Source organism: Mustela erminea, chromosome 1 (genome assembly GCF_009829155.1).
Source record: "Mustela erminea isolate mMusErm1 chromosome 1, mMusErm1.Pri, whole genome shotgun sequence".
Taxonomy (NCBI): domain Eukaryota; kingdom Metazoa; phylum Chordata; class Mammalia; order Carnivora; family Mustelidae; genus Mustela; species Mustela erminea.
The window spans coordinates 215,130,469-215,155,625 of record NC_045614.1 but is presented as its reverse complement, the minus strand read 5'-3'; the positions used below and the strand labels follow the sequence as shown (position 1 = coordinate 215,155,625).

The 25,157-nt window shown below is 47.3% G+C and overlaps 1 protein-coding gene across 2 annotated transcripts in view; it reads left to right on the top strand.

Annotated features, from left to right (window-relative positions):
- DSCAM (DS cell adhesion molecule) overlaps window positions 1-25,157 on the top strand; it is a 766,451-nt gene that overhangs the window by 655,356 nt on the left and 85,938 nt on the right. For both annotated transcript variants that reach the window (XM_032355377.1, XM_032355385.1), the window contains 3 exons: window positions 10,005-10,245; window positions 11,743-11,889; window positions 18,189-18,344. In XM_032355377.1, the coding sequence (XP_032211268.1) occupies window positions 10,005-10,245; window positions 11,743-11,889; window positions 18,189-18,344 (544 nt within the window). The remainder of the gene's footprint in view (window positions 1-10,004; window positions 10,246-11,742; window positions 11,890-18,188; window positions 18,345-25,157) is intronic.

The window sequence follows — 25,157 nt, the reverse complement described above, 5'->3', positions numbered from 1 at the left end:
CTCCCTCCCAATCCCATCTTGTTTCATTGATTCTTCTCCTACCCACTTAAGCCCCCATGTTGCATCACCACTTCCTCATATCAGGGAGATCATATGATAGTTGTCTTTCTCTGCTTGACTTATTTCGCTAAGCATGATACACTCTAGTTCCATCCATGTTGTCGCAAATGGCAAGATTTCATTTCTTTTGATGGCTGCATAGTATTCCATTGTGTATATATACCACATCTTAGGAGGCAGGAGACAAACCATGAGATACTGTGGACTCTGAGAAATAAACTGAGGGTTTGGGAGGGGAGGCGGGTAGGAGGTTGGGTGAGCCTGGTGGTGGGTATTAAGGAGGACATGTATTGCATGGAGCACGGGGTGTGATGCATAAACAATGAATCTTGGAACACTGAAAAAATAAAATTAAGTTAAAAAAAAAGTACTTTCTTTAAAAAAAAAAAAGTGTTCGGTAAAAGTTTTTGTTACAACTGCATCAACTTTGTGGAAATTCAATTTCTCATGGTACTTAACTTTTCCCTGCTGTCCTTAGTAGGAAAAAAAAAAAAAAATGTGTAAGAGCATAGGAATAGCTTCTTAAATATTTTGCTTTCACCCAGAATTCAGTGTTGTTAATGTTGCATGGATAGCAGCCAATTTCTAATCCACAAAGTTGATGCAGTGGTGACAAAAACTTTTACTGAACACATTTTTTATTTTTTTATTTTTAAAACGAAACACATATGTCAAGGTACAGCTACTGGGGAAAGCAGAATGCTGCTTTGACTGTCAAAAGAATGGCCTGGACACTCATCCTACTTAGAATAAGGATGCAGAGTTTTAAGTTTTGTGCAATATCTGTTTTTCTAGGACTAGGATTTTATGTTAAATAATGATACTTCTGGATTAGAAGCAGCCAATGTAATTGGCAGCCAAATAAATAAAGAGAAGATTCAAAAAAAAAAAAAAAAAGAAAAATCAAATAAAGTAGATATGTTAGTAAATGAACACAGATGTTAGGAGGAAAAATCAAAGGAATAATCGAAAGCATGCACAACCAAGAATTCAGATGACACCTGTTAGGTCATGGACATGTCTCCTAAGGCAAATGAAGAAATCTGATGTTCCTTCCATGATTTAAAACCAGGCTGGACAAAGTTCCCTGTGGTCTATTTCAGGAAGAACTCTGGCCAGGACAGCTGTGAGCCAACGGTTGCAGGAGATTCCCTGCGTCCAGTCTCCACACTCTATTTTCATGGTAACACGCAACAGAACAGGAAAACACAACGTATGCTTTCAGATTCATTTCGCCAGTACAAATACATTTAACCTAATGCACTAAGATGTACCCAACTAACTGTATCTCAAGGCAATATTTTAAAAGACACCTCCTCTTTGTATTAAAATCTTTGAGAACTAGTTTTACGGTCTTGTAACTCTTGTGATCGATTCCTCCCATTAGCACATTCTTTTGAAAAGTTTAACGTGAGATGTAAAAACTGCTATATGCTTTGAGTAATCATAGAAATACAGGAAATGAAGGAAATGAAATACAGGAAATAATATATATTTTAAAGATATATTATCATTTCTGTTTTTTTTCTGAAAGTTACAATCTAAAGTTGGAAATAAGCCCTGTTTTTATCTAAACAGAAGAACTCAGGTGTATTCTGATTGACTTGTGGAGGTCAGAATTCCCAAGAAAGTAAGGGATGAGTCAGAGAATGGGCAGTGTCACTCCTGGAGGCTCTGTACAGGACCTGGGGCTGTCTCTGCATTTGGGCACATGTCAGGTGCATCCCCCATCTGGGAACCAGAGTGGTCCCTGGGGGAATCCCACACCCAGGATAGCATGCTCCTGACAGGAGAGATGATCCTACTGAACACTTTCTCCATGCTCTTCTCCTCCATTAACCATTTAAGAGTGCTCATGCCTGAAATTCCTTCAGTTGAGGTTAATGCTTCTCATCACCCAAGCACAGATAAGAGACAAAGGTAGGTAGTTCTATGGAAGCAATGCCCCTCTGTGTTTCAATCATGACATAAAGTGTCCATGGTAGATATTAAATCCATGACCAAAAGTCTGCTGTTGATGCAGACATTGCTGGTCTTCTTCTGACAGAACATGGGTCAGGACTTCTCCATCCCGGCAAGAAAGGGGCCTGACTCCATCAAGCCCTCACCCTAAGCCTTGGCCTCTCTCCAACCTTCCTCTCATGAAGGTGCCTCTCCTCCCACCCTCACCCCACCTCCAATCCCAGCCCACCCCGTGAATTCTACCCCCCAACCTGCACGCTGATTCAGTCCACACACTGAGTCCCCCAGGGGTCTGCAAACTTTCTGTCATGGGCCAGAGAGCAAAGATCTCCAGCCTTGTGAGCTCCAGAGTCTCTGCCTTAACTCCTAGCTCTACCGACTATAGCACAGAGGCAGACAGCCAGTAAAACTTACTCAGGCAACTGACATTTGAGTGCATGTAATCTTCATGTGTCATGAAATACTCTTCCTCCTTCGAATTCTGCAGCCATATCAATACATAAAAAGTATATGCGTTCTTAGCTAAGGGCCATATAGAAGAACGGCCAAATATGGCCGCAGAACCATTGTTTGTCAGCCATGCCATACTGAACACAACTACTACACCTGGGAGACAGACATGGGCCGCTGGAATACGTCACGAATAGCTTCCTGTTACGTGGCTCTCCCAGCAGAGAGCTGAAGGACCAGCGGACTCTTCCCAGGAGTGAAGTCAGAGCCTTCCTTCCATTCAGCGTCTCCTTCTGAACTGCGGATCTTCTGTGGTCCTTCTGGACAGAACGTACTCAAGCAGAAGTTAAAAAGACTAGGACAGTAGTAATTCTTCCTATGGTTGAAGCAGGCCATTCCTTTACAAAGACTCTGATATCTTTGAAAATACTGGCATTTCTCTTGTTTAGCAGATCTGGATCAAGTGGGCCCCTCAGATCTCCACAGCCACCCAGCCATTCTCAGGGGCTCCCACTACCTACAGGGGATCTACTTCAGGTTGGGTCTCTCTGGAGGAGCCAAGCTTTTTGAGATCACTCAGCTGCTGCTGAATAGTTGGGGTCCCAGTCATGTGCTCACAGATTGGTACACACTCCCTCCTGGCATCCAACCCCAAACCCCTTTCCCTCTGCATCCCCGCTGCCTGTGCAAAGTCTAGATGCACAGATGAGATCTGTCTCTCAAAGCCTCAGAGTCTCTAGGTGTGCACTCTTTCCTGGCTGGGCCCTGGCCTCACCTCTTGGTGATCCATGGACCTGTCTCCGGCAGCCCCTTCCCACTGTCTCTCTGCTTTTTCCCTCGTCTGAACCTGGACAGCTCCCCGCTCTGTCATTCTCTTCAACGGACTCCACTCCCAGACTCTGGGACACCCATCACCCTTCTGGCCAACTCTGTTTCCCAGAAACATTGGGACATCTAGAGGCCCTGACATTCAATGTGGGATATTCTGGAGACCAGCTCTCAGAGCCAACACCAGTTGCGGTCTGCGGATGTGCTATGCTTTCCTTTGTTAGTTCTCCGGCAGAAACCCCTGGATAAGCCATTAAATCTGGTGAGAAATGCTGTGTATGGTTACCAGAAAGTGTGCTGTGCAGACAACAGTGCGATTCAGAAAAAGGAAGGGACCCAGCAAGAGCAGCTCTTCAACATGTTTATGGGTTGGATGAAGGAATGAAGGAATGAATGAGTGGGTGAACGAAACGAGAACCGCCCCACACTTGAGAAACTAATGAAGTCCTGTGATGCAACAGTTAACCTCAATTTCATCCCGCAAAACTGTAAGAGCCTGTTTCTAAAATTCTACGTGTGTTTCCCAAGCCCGAGCGCACACTTGGCCGCCGCCTCCACCCCAGCTGCCAGACCTGACGAGGACTCAGTGACGATCAGCTTCAAGTCAAAGTTCTTGGCTTCTCAATACTGTGCCTCCTTCATCGTTGTGTCACTCATCCTTAATTTCTCAGACCTGCGCGGAGTAGGTCCTGCCATCTCTATCGGCACAGTCAGCACAGAACCCTTCCGAAGGGTCACTCGGAGCTGTTCCTCCCAGGGCCAGCCCTGGTTCTCTCTCCCCGGTGCAGAGGGGCAGGCTGGTTGCATTCCTGCAAGGCTGTCCCTCTTCAGCACTGGTCGGTCTTCCTAGAGGCTCAGATGAAGTGCGCCCCCTTTGGGAATCTGGGAGTCTTTCTGCCACAGTGGGGAAAGGCACCTCTCCCCCTTTCCCTTCTGTGATACCCCATGCCATCCCTCGGCACTGCAAGCACATACTCTGCTCTCATCATGGGCTCCCTTGCCGGTCTCCCCTTGTGCAGGATGGGCCCCAGTTCCTACCGCTCCAGCGAATGCATCCACTCACCGCGCAAGCTTACCGAGTAGCTTCTATTGATGCTGGGGAACAGGGGCGGGGACTGGAAAGAGGACATGAAGGTAAGAAAGACGGTCCACTGCCCCCGGAAGAAAAGGGAAATGAGGACAAGTTACATTTCAAGTGAATTTGGAAGAACCTAAAAGGAGAACGTTCAATTCATTTTTCACATGAGTTCCTCAACATGCCCGAGTAACACGGTGTTCTTGGAATGCAGAACTCTGCAGCAGAGGCTTTCGCGCTCCAGGTGGTCGGCCGGTGAACCCTAGCACTGAGCCGAGTCCGCTCACCTGCGCTGGGAAGGGAAGGGACACGTGCAGGAAGAGGACCTGGCTGGTGGCTTTCTAGAGAAGAGAGGCCTGCTCTAATCACCCACACCCTTGATGATGCTGTGAGCATTTGCACATCCTATGCTCGCTAGCTTTTCAAAGACCTCTGTATCTGCCGCAGGCAGCTCCCAGGCTCCTCTGGACGGACACATAAAATGCAGACGCTTGCAAACCACAGATACACTGACGCCGTGCTACTGTTGTCATGGAGATGGACAGAGACAGTTTCTTAAGGAAGTGGGGGTTGGTGGGGGGGGACCGGAGGCTGGAGTAAGGACACTTGGAAGGATGAAAGAAGAAGCTGTTTAGGGGGGACTACAGGAGGAGAAAAATTGCAGGGCTAGAAAGGGGAGAGAGTTCCCCAGATGGCAGATAAATGAACAAATGGGAAGAACCCAGGCTCGTTACCTGCTCCAAAGGTAAATGAAAGGAAGAGTAGTAGTCAACACAGAAAAATAATCAACCTTATATGAGAAGCACAACTATGAAGAGAGAAGGGCTCCTTCCAGAACGGTGGCACACTCACAGTGGCTGGGGGAAGGTAGAAACAGGACACGTGTCAGTCAGAGCCGTCTGTAAATAATGCCATCGGATGGTCGCCTTCTGCAATATGCAGTGAGCCCTAGACGTCTCTTCTTTTTTTCCTTTTTCCTTTTAATTTTTCCATTCACTAACTGTCCAGAGTCCTCCTTTAATACATAGTAAGAGGACGGGTTGCCAGGTGAGATTTGCTATGAATCTGTGGGTCTGCCGTAAATTATTCTTGATCTAAAAACATGTCACCCATGAGATGGCCCAACAAGTGAACGAACTCCAGGATCCCTGCTTTAATAAGGAAAAGAAAAAGGATGACTTTGTGCAAACAAGTTGGCTCCTCAGATGCTCATTTCCTCCCTTGGTGGGTCTGGGAAGGGAAGCTGGACCCCCTCATCCTGATGCATGAGCCGCCATGCTGAGAGACCACAGGGAAGCCGGCTTTCAACCTGGATCCAATTGCACGGTGGTCCTGAGCGACCCTTCTCTACTGGCTCGTCCAGGCCTCTGACAGACAGCTTCATCATGGACCTGGAGTCCAAGCATCTCTTCTGTCTTCAAACCAACCTCGTTGGTCCTGTACCTAGTCCGGTTACACACCTGCAATGACGTCATCCCTGACCATCCCTTTCCACCTCCCATATGCTCAAAACCATTCTCTCCTGCGTCGACAGTAACATTTCCCGAGAATGTCCGCTCTGCTGAAGCCCTGTTTTGGACAAGGGAGTGGATGAGATTTCAAACATGTTTGTGAGAATCCTTAGGCACTTGGAGCTTACAGTCAAGTCCTCGGAAACCTGACGTTCGATATGGAACAGAGGCCACGGGAGGGGATGAAATTGATCAGTTCTTGCGGAGCTGAAGGCGAATCGGTGCATGTGGGTGGAGGCCAGAGGAGAGAGAACCCCTTGGACGGAGGCAGTTGAAGGAAGCAGGTGAGCCGGAAGTTGAGCCGGCTTTGGAGAATGAGTTGGGCTTTGATAGAGGAGGAAGAAGAGTGGTTTCTGATGAGGGTTTTCGTGAGATGGGAAAACCCAAGAGAGTTGGAATTCCCATGCTTGTTCCAACAACTAGAGAGAATCCTAGGTCACCAGGTAACATCCAGGGGGCATTAGCCTGGAAAGACTACAACCAGGTTTGAATCTCACTGCGGGTACTGCTGAGATCTGGGGAGAAAGGGACATGACCAAAGTGGTATCTGGGGAAATTTTCCTTTTCCAGTATCTGCAACCCAGATTCAAAGTATGTTCAAGGTCTCTACCTGATTTCCTCTTTCTCTTTTCTTCCTAAACCACCATTAATTTCATTCATTTAGTGTCATGAAACAAATAATTATTTTTGACCCATTTTGTCAATCACAATTTGATGCTATTTAATGGCCAGAGAATTATATTCTAAAACTGCCTTCCCCATTAGGGTTTCTCCCTTACATACACCTACCTTTATCCCAGGTAAACACATGCTCCAATGCATGGATGTTTAAAACATCATCTAAAAATATTTTTATTTTTTTAAGTTTTTTTAAAATTTATTCATGTGAGAGAGGGAAGGAGAGAAAGCACGAGCAGAGGGGAGGGTCAGAGGGAGAGGGCGAAACAGGCTCCCCACTGAGCAGAGAGCCCGATGTGGAGCTCGATTCCAGGACCTTGGGATCATGACCTAAGCTGAAGGCAGAGGCTCAACCGGCTAAGCACCCAGGTGCCACCCAAAACATATTTTAAAGTAAAGAATATTATACATTGATTTGTCTTGGGATGACATGAAGCCCGTTGCCAGACTGTTCCCCACGCCCTGCCCCCACCAGCTTATTGTCCATTCAACTCAGAAAGTCTCAGGGTCACTTTCAGTAAACCTTGGAACTTGCCCCACAGTCCCTACAATTTCCTAGACTGAATGGACAGGATCCCTCTGTTTGTGGACCTTTAAAAAGAGATCTGAGTTTTCAATATGTTCTCAAGGACTTCTTTAATGTAAATATACCCCAAGGGGAAATCGGGCCATCCAGCCTACAAAGTAATAATAAAACATAAACTTTGCCTGCCATAGTTAGAATTTTGGCTTTTATTTATGAAAACAGCACTTTCTCTTCATGTGATTTGTTAAATGTTTCTTTGATTCAAAATGTCTATCACACGGTGCCTGGGTGGCTCAGTGGGTTAAGCGTCTGCATTTAGCTCAGGTCATGACCTCAGGGTCCTGGGATCAAGCCCCACATCCGGCTCCCTGCTCAGTGGGGATCCTGGTTCCCCCTCTCCCTCTGCCCCTCCCCATTGCTCATGCTCTTTCTCTCTCAAATAAATAAAATATTTTAAAAATGCCATCATAAATTAGGCTAGTTAGAACATACTTTCATCTACAGGAGGGGGAAAATAAAAAAACTCCTTCACCTGTGCAACCATATCCTAAACCCAAGAAACTGAAAGTCAACAAGCGGATCCCCTTGCTTTGGAACATTTAGCTACATTGTTTGCCTCTCTAGTAAACATTTTCTGATGGGCATTTGTCTCTAATCTCTTCACTTGCTTCTTGACCTGATGCCATAACCACCATATTGTGATTCCCGACTTCGTATCTGAGGAGGTCCTCAGCCTACACAGGGAACCAGTTGAAAAATAAGAATATTTAATGGGCATAAACCAATCTTTAAATATATGTATCATTTATATTTGTTTCACCACAATCTCTTCCAGTCCCATATTTAACATTTAAAAACTCTGTGAAATCAGCAAAGGTATATGTTTTAAATTTGACTTATAGATGACTCTTACAGGGAAATAATTTTATTCATTAATTAAATGACATAAATGCAAATTCAGCAGTTGTGGTAAGACAATTTCTGTGGAACCAAATTCTCAAATCTAAAATCTTTAGATCTGATTTCATACAAAGTGGAAAGTCATAGCTCATCACTGGAAAAATAAGATTGCCCAGAGATTTGTTTGTAAAAAAGGGATGAGCTCTCGTGTCAGGGTCCAACCGTGCCAGCATGACCAGGAACATCATGATATAGAGGAATGTTTCCTTGATCTCCATTGGAACTCTGTGTATGCATGAAGTCAGTCTCATTGTTGAGCAAAGGCGTTGCAATCCAAGAAAACGAAAAATGGGGAAACTTGATTAAAAATGTGATTTTAGTGCCATCTAATTCCACTGGGCAGGGGGCATATTAGGCAATTCATACAGCACGCATCACCTCCTCCCCTTCCAGTCCCAGACCCTGGCCATCCTTCCAAGCCCCCGAGGGTTGGGGGACAGCTGGCCTCTTCAAACCACTCTGAGTCTGTCACTTTCTGGATGTGCACTGGCCTTCGCCCTCCAGTGCCCGGCGCTTAGACATCTGAGATTCTCTGTGGTTTCTTAAGTGTTTACTCTCTCTCTCCAGCTGGCCTGTCAGCACTTTGGGGACAGAGAAAACCTTTCATGGTCCTGACAAATCTAAATCTACAGTTTTTAGTTAAATATAAACACACACACACATACATACACACAAATGGGCTCACACACATGCATGTACACACTTGCAACCACACACATGAATACACACATGTATTCACACAGACACAGACATAACACAAATACACAGACACACTTGCACACACTCACATACAAACACACCATGTACTTGCACACATGCACACACAGACCCACCATGAACTCACACACATGTACAGAGACATCACACACATACGCACTTGTCCACACACTCACGTATGTACATATAAACATAACACATGCACACACAGACATCACACACATAACATATGTACTCACATGCACACGGACATAGCACATACACACATACATGCTTGCACCCACCCACCCACTCACATACATACACGCATGTACTCACAATACACAGAAACATGACACAATACACACATGTACTCACAGATGCAGATAGACATGACAGATACGTGCCCTGGTGTGCACACACATGACACACACATGCACACATATACTCTCGCACATGCACACACAGACATAGCACACTTGTTCACACACTCACATGTGTACACACACTCACATACAAACACACAAGTACCCTCACACATGCACACACATGTCTCTTGACTACCTGAAATTTTTACAGAACCTTTACTTCATCACTGTTGTGTTGTTCTCATAACATACTTGAAAAGAGTTTTGTTTCTTATAAAAACCCACAGTATTGGCAAAAATGTTCTGTCTTCAAGGCAGCACACGCTCTGTCATTAGCAGAGAGTAGCTCACTATCGCCTCAGCCCTGCCCGGTTTAAATCACCGTGAAGGGATTCCAAAATGATGTGTGTCTTCATGTCGGTGGGGGACTCCTTTCGCACGCCGCTTCCTACTGGAAACACCTTGATTATTCTGGAACATTCTATGGGAGTGTAAGCTCCCATAGTCCCTACAAGGGCAGGGACTTTGTACAAAAGCATTTCCGCTCCCCAGTGCCTTGGACAGCCCGGCAGAGCAGCTCGAGCTCAGTAGGTCCCGCCTGGTGAAGGTCTGGAGATCAGCATGCCCACGCGACGGCGGTCGGTGCAGCGGAGACGCGGCGAAGGCGCCCAGTGTCTCCGACTTCTGGAGGAAGGGGCCTGGCCAAGAGCCTGGGTTCGCTGCTTCACTCCGACACCACTCCCACCAGGACACCTACTGCTATTATTACCATGACCTTCAGACTGTTTTCCGCTTTCCCAAACTGGGGGGGGGGGGGGGGGGGGGGGGGCGCTGGCTTCCCTCTTGTCCCTGCAGGGTTCCTTAGTGTTTTCTTTTTCTTTCCTCTTTAGGCTCCCAAGAAACATTTGCAAAATGGGATTATCCGTGGCTACCAAATAGGTTACCGCGAGTACAGCACCGGGGGCAACTTCCAGTTCAACATTATCAGTATCGACACCACTGGGGACAGTGAGATTTACACCCTGGACAACCTCAGTAAGTTCACCCAGTACGGCCTGGTGGTGCAGGCCTGCAACCGGGCCGGGACAGGACCTTCTTCTCAGGAAATCATCACCACCACCCTCGAGGACGGTAGGTCTGGAGGCTGCCGTTCACGCCTTTCCTTCTTCAAGGGTTTGCTCTGGTTGCCACTCGGGCCCCCCACAGCCTGGCTTCTGCTGGCCCTGCTGTGACAATGGTGCCAGGCCTGGGGGGCTGCGGCTCCGTTTCCAGGAAGTCTGCCTTCATTCGCTCACCAGCTGCACACACTGGGTCTTGCCCTTGACAGAGCTTGCATGCAAAGCCCAAATCCTTCCCTTTCCATCATCTCATTCATTCCAGGCGCGAGAACTGGGCTTTTCCCAGGTGCATCGAAGGCTTTCACTAGGACTGCAGAAGCCTGACCAGGATGTAGAAATCCGATTTCCTAAGAATTTCTTCCAAATCAGTGTTAAGGAAGCTTTCCTCTCTCCCTCCCTTCTTTCCCTCCTCCCTTCCTTCCCGCCTTCCTTTTTCTTTCTCTTTATGATTGCTTCCTATTTCCAAGCACTTTGGACCAGAGCAAGGAATGAGCAGCCTTCCTGGCACAAATCTCATGGTGACTGAGCGCCCCCTAGTGACCACAAGGGATTAATTCGCCTTGTCCCGTGACTGGTCAGGAGGGCTGGAAAAGCAAAGGAGAGCTCTGGGTCCAGAGACCCCCGTTAGAGACAATATAAGACACAGGCTTCATTGCAGCAGTAAGTGCAGAGTTTAAGGTACGAAATTTGCACCGCCGTGGCCTCTTGTGCAGTTAGCCACGTGGTCACGGGTGTGAGGAGGCACAGGGTGACTTGCCTCCATAATTTCTGACCATTTCTATAGGGAGAGAATCCTCGTCTTAGAAAACCGGAAACCCAGAGTCTGGGATTTTCTGTCCAGGATCACGATCTTTGCCGTCATGATTGCATATGCCTTTTGGTTTCCCTCTCAATGCTAATGTTTCACTGATGTGCGTGGTCCGGTGATATTTTGTCCCTTCTCCCAGGCACAGCGTTTAAGATCTGGATAAACCACGTGAAAAGCATTTCAAAGAGCCCACATCTCAGACCATTGACTCTCTGTCCTCCGGCACCACGTTACAGTTTTGCAAGGGCAGCTGGCCAGGGAGGGGCAGTGAGGACGCTCTGACCACGTGTCTGCTTTTCAGCACCTCTCAGTAGCCAGGCTTCCCATTTGTATGCCAGATACTGTGGACTGTGGAGGGCATGCGCTGTGTAAAGCAACCCTAACCTCCGTCACGAGAGCGATGAGGAAATAAACTAGAGAAGCAAAGGCTTTTGACTTTTGCAGTAAGATCAGAAGTGTTCTCTGCCCTTCTGTGCTGGGGCAACCTTCTTCAACACGAGGCAGTTCAGTTGGGTAGAGAGAAAGTTATCATACTATTTGAATAGGGAAATGGTACTCATATTTCCCCTTACTTTTGTGGATTGAGTGTGTTTTTTTTCTTTTGCTTGCATGTTGAAACGTCAAAGTAATGTTGCTTATTCCGTATTGCTTTGCTAATTAAACTACCCACGGTTGTTACAGATTCTAATTATTTCATTTCAGTGCCCAGTTACCCCCCTGAAAATGTCCAAGCCATAGCAACATCACCAGAAAGCATATCAATATCCTGGTCCACACTTTCCAAGGAAGCCTTGAATGGAATTCTCCAGGGGTTCAGAGTCATTTACTGGGCCAACCTGATGGACGGAGGTAAGAGGATTAAAAACGAGGGCTGTGAGTTTGCCCCAGAGGATGTGTGATGGTATTAGCTGACCCCCTCCTAATGTGGGTTTTAGGGTATGGAGGGCGCATCTTTATGAGTGGACACTGTCCACTCTCCCCCCGTCGTTCTGTTCTTACCTCTCGTCTTCAGTGCTCACAGGGGTGTACAGCTGCTTGAAACCACATGTAGCCTCAAGAAGCAGTTTGAGGTATGGGGAGGATGGCCCTTGGGAAATGTAGGCCTGGATGTGCTTTCCTAGATGAGTATCTATGCCAAGCCTCTGCAGGCAGCACTAGGACAGTGATCTGGTTCTAGAAAGTTCTATGTGATGTGTATCCTAAAAGGTTGGCCCCTTCCAATTTCCCAGTAAGACTCAGCAGGAGAGCTTCCTAAATCCCTGCAGTTGACCCATGAGAGGGTTCAGAGGGAATGCCGGACGCCTCGCCGGGAATACTGTCATTCTCGGGAGGAGCGATTCCACCCCAAATTCTCCATTTTGTCTCCCATCCTACTGTCCTTCCCCTCCTCCTGTTGCTCTTCCTTCGTTCTTCTGGTTTCTGTGTGTGTGCATGTGTGTGTGTGTGTGTGTTTATTTCAGATTATAGGACAAAATCTGTGTGTTTGGCCAAGACTGAATGACAGTGTGACCCCCTCAGGTAGCGGCGAGATCAGAGCCAGAAGTTTCTGGGGGAGCACGCGTCTCAGTGTGGTGGTGCATTCGTGGCGTGGGTGCTGCTGAACCGTCAGCAGGATCGGCACGCACCCACCCTGCAGCATTCGCAGGGGAGCTGCTGAGGTCCGCTCACTCCCTGCAGTGACCCGTGTGGCCCACACCTGCGCCCTCCCCTTCCCTCCTCTCCAGCTGACTCTCGCACCCCTGCCCCAGGGACAATGCCTGGGGCCTCTTTCAACCCCTCTGCCTGCATGTGGACTCCAAGTGCGAGCTCACCTCTGAGTTTGGGCAAACAGAGCTGGCGCCGCCAGATCTAACCCATCTCTGTTCAGGCCACCCGGGGCTGCTCTGCCAAGCCGGTGGCTGTGCCCACCCCATGAACAGAACACACAGGGCCTCGGAGGCTGCAGGGGGCGCTAATATTGGTGCCAGAATAAAGGCATGAAGGCATTTGGCTAAATAAGAACCACTTTCTAAAGAAAGAGCAGTTTGGGGAGGCGTAGTTCCTTATGTCTATGCTGGGCCTGCTTCTCGGGGCTGAGGACCAGAGCCGGTTCCTCCTGCTGTTGGGTATAACACCTCACACAGCACCCAGCCCTAGAGCCGTTCCGTAAAGATTCACCGGCTTGACCCAAGGCAGAGATGCTCGCTGAGCATCTCCTCTGTGTGGGCTCCTGGAAGGCCGAGTCTCCCATACTGGATGTTCCAAACCAGTGAGCCGGGGACAATCCAGGGAGCATGGAGCCACAAGCCCAGTAACGCTCGGCCAGCCCCAGAGACGGACAGATCGACACAGATGACTCTGCAGCAACTTCCCCCTCTCGTGACTCAAGAAAAGCTTTTAAAAATCCCATAACGTAAAGTGCAGAGCAGTGACATGTGTACAAGTATCCATCTTATTGACACGCTGCCGTATGATACAATCATGGGTACTTGTGCCCATCCTCGTCCAGAATGAGACGGAACGAAATGTGTTTGCACACCCACCTGGAGGCAGTGTGGCCCTGAGACGGTTCTGTTGTTGCTCCTGTTGGAAGTATTCCCAGGGTCTGGGAAAAATGGCTCCTCGTCCGTGTCATCCACATTTCCCTCATCACTCATACCGTCGATCGGCACCTCAGCTCCACGAAGGCTGATGTGGTTAATACGGTTCTTTTGGCTTGATGCTTCTAAAGCTTGAAAAACGTGAATATTCAAAAACATGAAAGTCTTTAAATAAAGACTGCTTGGAAATGCCTACAGTTCCTAGAGATGCTTTTGCTCACTGTATTAAGATCAAAGTGGTGTGCTTAATGCCTAATGTAAGAGTTCTACACTTAATCTCCGAAAGATGAGAAGGAAACCCTTAGAGACGTAAACCTGCTATGAACACTCTCTCTTTACCTGCTACTTGGAAGAAGTGACATGTATGAATTAGCAGGTAATTCCATGGGATTACTGGATGCTTCCACAGAAACTCCTCAGGCTGCTGCCCCGAGGTCCCCACAGATGGAAAACGTGTGACCATGTAAAGCGCCGGACCCACTAACCCCAAGAAAACACCACACACACACTCTCACACTCACACTCACATTCACACACACTCAGACACACACTCCCTCATACAGACTCCCACACAACCCTCACATACACACATCCACTCACACTCACAGGTATACACTCACAGGCACACTCACAGACTCACACAATCCTCACACATTTATCTACTCATGCTCACAGACACCCACGCTCAGGTCCACACACGACCCTCACACATACATCCTCTCACACAGATGCACACTCACAGGCACGCACATAACCTTCACACATACATCTGTTCACGCTCACTCACAGACTCACAACCCTCACTCATTCCTCTACTTACATTCACAGACACACACAGGCACACACTCACAGACTCACACTCAACACTTACACCTACATCCTCTCACACAGACACCGACTCACAGGCACACACACTGACAGACTCACACATAATACCCACACATACATCCCATCACCTCACAGACTCACACACCACCCTCACACATACATCTGTTCACACTCAGACACACAGACTCACAATGTTCACATGTTCATCCACTTACATTCATAGAAACACACAGGCAAATACACTCACAGACTCACACACAACATTCACACATACATCTGTTCACGCTCACTCACAGACACAACCCTCACTCATTCATCTACTTACACTCACAAACACACACAGGCACACACTCACAGAATCCCACTCAACACTCACACATACATCCTCCCAATCAGACACACAGTCACAGGCACACACACTCACAGACTCACACACAACGCCCATACATACATCTGTTCACACTCAAACACTCACAGACTGACACACAACACTCACATACATCCTCTCACACAGACACACACAGGTACACTCAGACTGGGAGACACAGATTGTTACTACCGCTGATTAGCAGTTGCCTCAAATACAATACGGGAAGGCGTTTTATTGTTAGTGTGGTCGGATAATAGCGGTGAGTACATGTGACAGGAGAGGCGAACCGTCCCGTATGCTGGTGAAACTTCAGAGTGTTTTATCATGATCTGAAAGTTCGATACTTTTCAAGACGTGACAAGGCCATTCATCTGCAGTTGCTAGAAAAGCTGTACGCTTTGAAGTCCCATCTCCATCTGCGTCTGAACGCTGTCATTTCGTCTGCGATTGCCCGAGACAACACCGTGCTTCAGAGGCAAGGCGGCATTTGTGCCGACCGGATGTTTGCTTCCGTAACGGCTCGGTTGGCGGTACTTCAGAAATGTCATTTCCACCCCTGCTTTTTTGCCTTGAGACTCTTGGAGTAGGAGGGAGGGTATGAATACATAAAACAATTTGTTTTAAAACAGCTAAAAATTTTTATAGTAGAAATAATATGTCTAAATGTAATTTATATATTCATCTCATATTATTTTATTCATGATTTCAGCAGAATGTTACCCTTTAGTTCCTGGGTTTTGTTTTGTTTTTTTTTCTTTTTAATAACCCCATGGAGTCTGTCAGAGGTAGATGATAGAAATCCTGCTTAAACCATAAAAAAGAACAAAAGCTTGAAAAAATGACAAATGAAGCATGCTGTTTTGATTGGGCTTTTTGTCATGATTTTCCTTTCTATTTTCTCCGCATCTCCTAAGCATCAAGCACCTGCCAGTCAGCAAAACACCCAGTGTGCCACCCGGACGGTGTCGTGAACCTCTTGGGGGCCATCTTGAATGGGGATTCTGAATAAATCATTTCGTCAAAGCAATATGAACCCCAAGACAAGTAAACATCCAAGTGTTAACTCTAATCCACGTTGCGCTTCATGAGTAGATGGAATTTTTCTGCTTCAGTTGTTTCTTTCTTTAAAAAGATGGGGAGGGCCGACTTCACCTTGTCCCTTGGGGCCCTCCCCCTCCCCATCACGGCGTCTTACCCAGGAACGGCCCTGATGCATCCGTGCCACCTTCTCCTGCAACCAGCAGGGAGACACCCGGGGCCCTCCTTAAAGATGAAAACTTAAATACAAATGCAAAAACCCGAAGTCCCCAGAGGTCGATGACGTAGACAAGGTCTCATAGCGAGCTGCTGGCCTGCAGCTCTGTGGAACCGTGTGTGAGAGGGAGATCGATCTTTGGCACGGTGTGGAAGTTCCTAATCTGAAAAGGTCTTATGAGACTACACTTACATTTTTCCCATTAGCTTTTGGGTTTTCTCTTTATCCTCATCCACTTGACCCATATTAGATCCATTCAGGAAAACAAGCATCTTCAGTGAATAATATAACACAAGGCGCGTTCTGGTGGCCACCAGCGGACCGTCCCTTCCGAGGGGAGGCTTCCTGACCCATCAGGCCTAACGGCTGTCCACTCTCTGAATGTGCAGCGACCCCACACATGAGCAGACATCCTCTCACTCTTGAAAGCCATCTCTTGAGGCTTCCAGATTGTGGTCCCGAATAGTGTTCACCCTGCTGGCCTCCCCAGGAGACCCCAGGCCGAAGGCACCTTCTGGGGACTCCGTTCCTTGCTCACTTTCCCCCAGCACAGAGTCCGGCCAAAGGACTGGCCCAGGATCTGCTCAAGGTGGTGACGGGCCTTGGGCTCACCCTCAGGCCTGCAGCTGAGTCTATGACCTACCTTGCCTCCCCTGCCCCTTTCCCCGCAGCCCGCATCCCACCCAGGGGTCCTGGCAGGTGTATGACAAGCCTCGGCCACTCCGATTCTATTTGAGCTTCAACTTTTCACCTATGTTCAGCTCTGATGAAAACCAAAAAGACAAAAAAGACATTCTGGAGTCGTCACTAACAACAACAAAACAACAACAACAACAAAAAACCATGTTGTTAATTAATAGGCAACCATCTGTGTGATATGCCGGAAGGACAGGAGGACAGAAAGACAGAGGACAGGAAGAGAAAGCTCATTTAATCTGGCCGATGTGACAGTTTCACCAAGTGACCACAGCAGGACGCTGAGACCGTGACCCATGAACATGAGGCCATGCGCTGTGGTTCCACGGCCGATGGTCTTGGGCACTCTGCTAAACACCATGACCTTAGGCAAGGCACTGACCCTCCCCCTGCCTTGGTTTCCCTACCTGAAAGGGTCATGGAAATAATAGGATTGGTGCACGGGTTAAATAGGTTAGCTTTGAACCCAGAACGATGCTGACCCGTAAGTGAGCCTGCAGGGATGGCGGCTGTCATCACCAAGGCAAGAGGGAGAGGAGCCGGCAGACAGCCCTGCAAGCGGCCATATGCACAGGTGACCTTCACAACAGCCAGCCACCCAGCGAGGCTGGTTCCCACCCGTCCTCTTAGTAACTGGGCACACAGGCTCGCAGGCAGGGCCAGTACGCTGCGGAGGGTCCTGTGTGGGGGTGAGCAGTCCTCAGCCCTCTCTCTCCTGCTCCAAGTGCTCTGTAGGTGGCTCAGTGCAAAATCCAGAACACCCATGGAGCTCTCTAACACATCATTGTAGGTTTTCTCAAATTGTCCTGTCTAATATGTCTGAGATGGGAGAGCATAACATTCCACCTTTGAATACGATGAACTGATCCCACTCCAGGAGATGAAGCATTTTTAGCTAATGCCACGTTTCTGACACATCAGTGTGTCACTTCAGCAGGGAGGCTGGGGGTGGGGGTGGTTCACTCCAGGTAAGAGGAACAGCTGGCAGTTCAAACATCTGAGAAGTTAGGTCCTTAAAAATGCATGACCGTAAGAGTTGAGTTTGTTTGCTTTTTACACAAAAAACGAAATTCGACTTGCAGAAGTTTCTTAAGGAGCAATTAGAAATGTATGCACGGAGGGAGCCACATGCAGGCTCAGGCTCCGCGGGTCCGTTGTGGGGGACGTGCTTGACTGGCTGCCGGGGGATGCTGCGCTCTGGCCGCGGGCACTGGGCTCTAACGCTTCACCTGGAGTGAGCCACTGTGTTTTCCTGAATGACGATCCGCCCTGAGTCCTGGGCAGTCCCATGTGGATGAGGCCGGGCACAGCCCCTCAGAGGGATTTCAGGGGGTGGCGGCTGGAGGGCGAGCCCCAGGGCTGGACAGCACGCCCAGTGAGCCCACCGCTAGTCACCAGGTCGTGTTCTCTTGTCCTCCAGAGCTGGGCGAGATTAAAAACGTCACCACGACGCAGCCTTCCCTGGAGCTGGACGGCCTGGAGAAGTACACCAACTACAGCATCCAAGTGCTGGCTTTCACCCGCGCCGGGGACGGCGTCAGAAGTGAGCAGATCTTCACTCGGACCAAAGAGGATGGTGAGAGATGGGGCCCGTGTGGGTGTGAGGGACACCCGAGGCTCCCTGGGGTGACAGCATCCCGGGCAGGAGCTGGTGTTGAGAGGGCTGGTCCCAGAGCCCGACGTTCCTCCGTGGGCCTGTCTTTGACTTTGCTCTCAGCAAGCCCCCTGCCGCCTTCCCCAAATATGCCAGCACAGTTCAGACCATCGCCGTCTTAGGTCACTGTTGTTCGATGCGTCCATCATTTCTCTCCCCTGGAACTTGTCCTCTTTCTACAAACTGTTGGCTGAGTATTCTTTACACAAAAATGCTTTTTATCCCAGAGCTGCAAAACACGTTGCACCTGTTTTATATCCCATCCAGAGAATTTCCATTTGACTCGTCAACTCGTAGTGTAGGCTCAGATGATTTCCATCCTTCCCCTGGAAGATTATGTAACAGTCGAAGCCATATTATTCTATGCCGGTTTTAGAACACTTTAGAATAAATCTCTAGTTTGAGAGCTTCTTATTAATTTTTTTAATTACTTAGAGGAATTCATAATGATTTAGCAAAATTTTAAATTACGGCTCCCTTTGGTTCAGGCCATTAATTCTTGCTGTTCCAATGTCTTGTCTTCAATGTAGACTTGGTTGTGTGACTCTTCCCCAAACCTGCAAAAATGATATGGCAAGTGGGTTTTGTTTTTGTGTTGGGGGGGGGCTTTTTGCATTATTTTAAGGGAAACTCTGAGGGACCATCTCTGAGCCTATTTAAAATGTAAAGTTCTGATAAACACAGCAATAGTGAGAAAAAGCCATCTCCACCTTAAGTAAGTAAGGAGCAACTCTGTCAGACGATACCCATGTGGGACTCCCCAGATCAGAGCCCAGAACAGTCCCAGAGATAGGGTGGCAATGAGACACCAGTGTCCTAAAATTCAGTACAGATTTTGGCTCTACAACTTTGTCTTCTTTCCAGGACTCTGCTCCCAGGGAGCTGGGCAGAGTGTAGTAGGGGACATGACCTCCCGTTGGCAGGCTAGATGCTTATGCACCCTCCTATTCTATGTGGAATCCCAAACACATTGGTTCCCCACAAGTCCATCCAGGGAAAGCAAGGCAGGGGACTCAGGCTCTGAGGTCCAGATCACTCCTTCTTCAGCCTTTCTGCCCCCTTACAAAGCTTCTCTGACACCAGCAGCCTACCATACCCCATCTTACTCTCAGCCATCACCTGTGCAGGCCCAGCCTTACTCCCCCAACCTGTCGCATCCATCTACCCTCGCCCAGTCTTCTCACCATCTCTGGAGTCCTTCTTGCTTCACCGGGGATGCACAAACATTAGCATCATGACTTTTAGCTTGTCCAGAACACCCAGGTAATGTTTTCCCAGGAATGTGCAGGTATCAACCAATTCTGCTCAAAGGAACTGGATTATTTAGGGAAATCTTAGGGCAAAATGAAACGCCATTAGGAAGTCACACATTAACGGAGAGATCTACAAAGCTATGTCCTAAGTGAAGGTGGCCATAACTTAGTTTTTTAAAAATGCGGTAGACACAAGAGTTTGTACTCATCCTTTCTGATGGAGGCATAATACTCCATAGTATATATGGATGGGACTGGAGGAGATTATGCTGAGAGAAATAAGTGAAGCAGAGAAAGTCAATTATCATACAGTTCTACTTACTTGTGGAGCATAAGGAATAACACGGAGGACATGGGGAGATGGAGAGGAGAAAGGAGTTGGAGGAAACTGGAGGGCGAGATGAACCATGAGAGACTGTGGACTCTGAGGAACTAGCTGAGGGTTTTGGAGGAAAGAGGGGTAGGAGGTTGGGTGAGCCTGGTGGTGGGTATTGTGGAGGGCACGTATTGCATGGAGCACTAGATGTGGTACGTAAATAATGAATTCTAGAACACTGAAAAGAAACTTTAAAAAGCAAAAAATATATATTTTATATAAGAAATAAAAACATTCATTTGTTAAGACAAAAGAAAACGCAATAGACAAGAAGCTGTGTCTAGAAGTTGGCTGTCACTTGTCCATGGGACTTGGGGCACCTCACCTACCCTCTGAACTGAACCCGTGTACAACATTGCCATTATGATCAGTCTGCACAGAGTTAAGACAGAGAAAGTCAAGTGCTGTGTGCAAACAGCTAGCTTGACACGTAGTGGGCTGGTTCCTGACACTGGATGTTTGATTATTTGATCCCCACTCATTCAGAGCAGGGGTGACACATTCTTTTGCATTGCTAAGCAATAACATGAATGTCATGGGAATCATTACTTAAAGACCAAATTGACTAGCAACATGAATTTTGACACCTGCATTTTTCAGAAGAATGTATGGAAATCCACGAAGAAGGGAAGGCTCCCCGACGGCGTATTGACTGCTGATTCTGGATCATCTTTAATTAATCCTCTACTTTTAGGAATCATGGGGTTCTCACAAAAAGATTGGCCCTGACACCTAAGGTCTAATTTAACAATCAATTATTCACTGCTTTTGTATCCCATGCGATGGCGTATGGAGACGCCATTGATGGTGAAAGACCCTGCCTTGGGTCTAGCCGTTCCCCCAGGAAGGAGGTGGAGAATCCCACGCGTGCTGGTGTGTGTCACAAGAGCAATGTGAGGAAAACTGGCATAACAATCAGCTTCTCTCCCCCAGACACACATGAAAACTTCACGACTTGGAGAGGGTGAAGACTTGTGCCAGCCACCTTTATGAACTCAATACCTTACAGAAATAGGCATTTGAGCAGTTTATAAAACTGAAAGCAATTTTGTGTCTAATTGAAAGAAGGGACAAGGCTAATTATCAGAGAAGGAATGCTTAGTCAAATTGAGAATATAGATCCTATTTAAATTTCTGCTACAAAATCGTAGAGTTTGGAAAGTTTGAATTAACCTGCCAGTTTCAATTAAAATGATGTAAGGTTGTGGATAAACTTCAAGTAAAATAACAATTGCCAACATTCATTAAGTTCTTCCTCAGTAAGACACTAGTCCAGGCATGGAAGAAGTTTCAGTGTTTATTGATATTCTCATGGGGAAAGAAATATTAGTGCACTGACACCAAACATTCAGTTTGGTCCTCTGTGCCCTATACATTTCTTAAACAAGGTCCCTAAACCCCCAGTGTCAGGAAGCCCAGGGCTTAAGTTGTGTTCTTAGGTCACTGATCATCTTAGGAAGGAAAGATGCATATCGCTTGCATATAAAGTGTACAAAAATAGAATAAGGTGGTAACTAACAATAGATAAGATAAATAAGTCAAATCAAAAATTAAAACATTTTTTAAAAGTTTACTTCTGCCAGGGATAATTCTGTTTACTCAGAGAACAAGTTACCTTTGCCTTAAGAAGTTTCTTGGCTTCCATAAAGATTGCTGGGCCAGGAGACAGATTCATAAATCTGTGGACAAATTCTTGGGTCTATAAACATACTCTTAGCCTCACAGACATGGCCTCAGTTGGGTCTGTGGACATATTTTCAGGGTCCGTGAGAACTGCTCAGGCCTCAGATTCCCTTCCCAGGACTGTTCTATCCATCAGAACTTGTACCTCCTTTATTATTCTGCAAGAATGCAAAAGAATTCTGATCTGGCTTGCTTTTTTTTTTTTTTTTTTTTTTTTTAACACAAGACAGCTAATTCTGAATTCTAAAGGGTTTGTGAAATCCTAATACCGTTTTATTTGCTGAGACTATAATCTGAGCAAAGCCGTGGGGAAAGAGAACACAAACAAAACACAATCTATTAATTTTCCAATTGTTATTTTTATTCTGCAGGCATAAGGTACTTACAGCGCAGATCCTTTTCTGCAAAAGTAAACATTGTATATGTATAAATAGAGATGGTTGTGTTTAAGTTCAAATATTTGCTGAGTACATTACTAATGCACATAACTCTGTAAATCATTTTATATGGGAAGCAGGCCATCGGGAGGTGCGGTAGGGATCTGGGCTCCCCGCCCCACGCTTCCCACTGTCCTCGCAGGGAGGGAGGTGCATGGAAAACGGAGCTAAGAGCAAGTGAAGAGTCAACAGGCATCAGGCTCTCTCTGAACCCTTGGAGCCCCCAGATCTTGAGCCATACGTTCTCCTGAAGGCATGGGTCATCTGTTCTCGGGTGATTGTGTGATCACACCTTGCTGTGCCCGAAAAGCAGTGGACCCTGAGTGTCTCTTTGCCTGACCACCCGAAGTGCCATTCCTGCATGAACAGATACTGAGCACATGGCAGTGCTGGGCTCCGTGTGCAGCAGATGCCCCGAGAACACAACAGAGCAGGGTGTCCCAAGAGGCCTCCCCCACGCAGATTTCGAGTTCCCTGCACTGCAGCGATAATCAGGCAATGTCCCAGAGGTGCCCCGTGGGGAGTGCCCCACGGCCCACTCTCATGTAAGAAGGGCCACTCACGTCCACCTGTGGCTCCCCTCACAATGCCTGTGTCCACTGTGGCTCCCCCCACAATGCCACCGTAAAAGGACTGGTCTCCTTTAAAGAATGTGTAGACAATACCGCTCTTATAAGAGCAGAGGCCAGGAACAGCAGGATCTTGTGGAAATGAGACTAGAAAAGAGACGTGTGCGTGGCATGACCGTGACGGCTGTCATGGATGGTTCCAGCCAGCACCACGCGGTCTGCGCTTGGCTCGGGGGGAACTCGGCAGCACTGGGCTCAGGTGGGTCTGGCTGCCATGGTGGATCACATAAATAAAGCTCACATGCACATATAGACACCACCTGTGACACACACACACACACACACACACACACACACACACTCCCTGCCTCTGCCTGATCACCAAGGCCAGAGAAGTGATCATGACAATAAAGAAGTTGGCTGAAGCATCTGTGTTCATAGTCAGACTTATACTTCAAATCACAACAGTATTTTTTCAAAGCACTGGCTTTGACATTTTACATTAAAACACATCATCAGGGGCCTTAACTGTACGGACTCACTTTTTATGCTAACAGATCACCTCAAACTTAGCACCTTAAAATAACACAACTTTATTATCTCACCATTTCCATGGGTTAGGGGTCCAGGTCCAGGTCAATTGGGTCCCCTGCTCAGGGTCTCACAGGCTGAAGTCAAGGTGTTGGTTGGGGCTAGGGGCTCACCTGAGGTCAGGTTCTCTCCCAAGCTCACTGGATGTTGGCAGGGTTGGGCTCCTTGTGTGTGGGGGACTGGTACCATCAATTCAGTGCCCAGAGGCCACCTTTTGTTCCCTGTCACATAGGCCCTCCCCAGAGGGGCAGTTTGCTTCTTCAAGACCCATGGGAGTGTATCACTACTGCTTCAAATCTCTCTGAGTTCTTCAGTCTCTGACCTCTAGACCCTCTTGTAAGAGACTTCTCTGATTAGGTCAGGCCCACCCAGAATACTCTCCTCTTGTTTAACTTGAAGTCAGCTGATTAGGACATTAATTATATCTGCAAAATCCCTTCACTTTTGTCACATAACATAATCTGATCACAGGAATAACCCATCCATCATAGTGACAGTTACCACCCACATACAATAGGAAGGAATTTTACAGGCATGTTTATCAGAGGAAGAGAATCTTGGGTACCATCTTAAAATTCTTCCTACCACACTGTAGTCGATGAAATCATTTTTCTATTCACTTTGAAAGTCTGCGTTGAAGATAAGTATGTTCCAGACTCAGACACTGGAGATACAGTAGAAAACAGGATGGGCCAGGTAGGGCTTGCAGGTTGCTGGAGGAGATTTGAGTGGATCCTGACATGTTCCACAGGGAAGGGTCTTCAGAGATAGCCTGGGAGCCCTGAATGCATCTAGGCTCATGGTCAGAGAAGGTTTTCTCAAGGAAGTAATATTTAGTAGAAACTGCTGGATGCATAAGAGTTGCCAAAGAAAAGAAGAAGAGTAGGAAAAGATTCTAAACAGAAGGAACCTAAGACCCCAGATCATCCTGTGTCAAGGTCCTGGGGTGGGACAAGCATACCACTTCCAGAGACGTAAACAGTGGTCTGATACTGCAGAACGCTAAGCCAGGAGGAGAGCCAGTGACTAACCATGTCCACATGAAGATCTCAAGGGTTCCCTAACCTTCCACATCCTGCGGAGGATGGTAGGCGAGAAGATTCTACGTTCTGGCTTTTGCAACTGCAAAGTGGCACATCACTGTGCCATCTCCTGCAGTGGGCACAGGAGGAGGGGAGGTTTGGAAGGGGAGATGGTGATCCCAGTTTGGGACATGATATGTCTAAGGTGCCTGTGAATCTGAGTGGAGATCTCCGTGGGGATTGGCTATGTGAGCTGTAAGAGCTTCTGGAATGCAGCAGGGAGGCATAGGCAAATCGGGAGAACACAGGAGAGACGGTTCTCTGGAGCAGCATTCTTTACTGAAGAGCAGATTAACAAAATGTAACTTGATGACTAAGAATGTTTTAAGAAAATATGTCCCAGACAGACCATCCTACACCATCTGTTTTCTGTAACTCTCAACATCTGGTGTTTATAGTTCCACACTGGGTCACATCCTAGTAAAGGCTGGGATCCTTTAGTGATGTGCAACATAAGGAAATGAAGATTGTCCTTACAAATGATCACTAGGATTTATGTGGTGTCTGCTGTATGCAAAACTCCATATAAATTCTTTAGAGGCAGTATCTCTCATAATCCTAGCACTAAAACTGTAAATAGGTACAATTATTGTTCCAACTTCATAGATGAGGAGACTAAGGTTTGTTGGAGAAATTGATGAATTTGGCCAGGACAGAGAACTAAGAGGTAGAACTGAACAGAAGCCCTCAGGGAGAATACAGCATTCACACCTTCCTGCACAGTGATATAAAATTGTTTTGCGT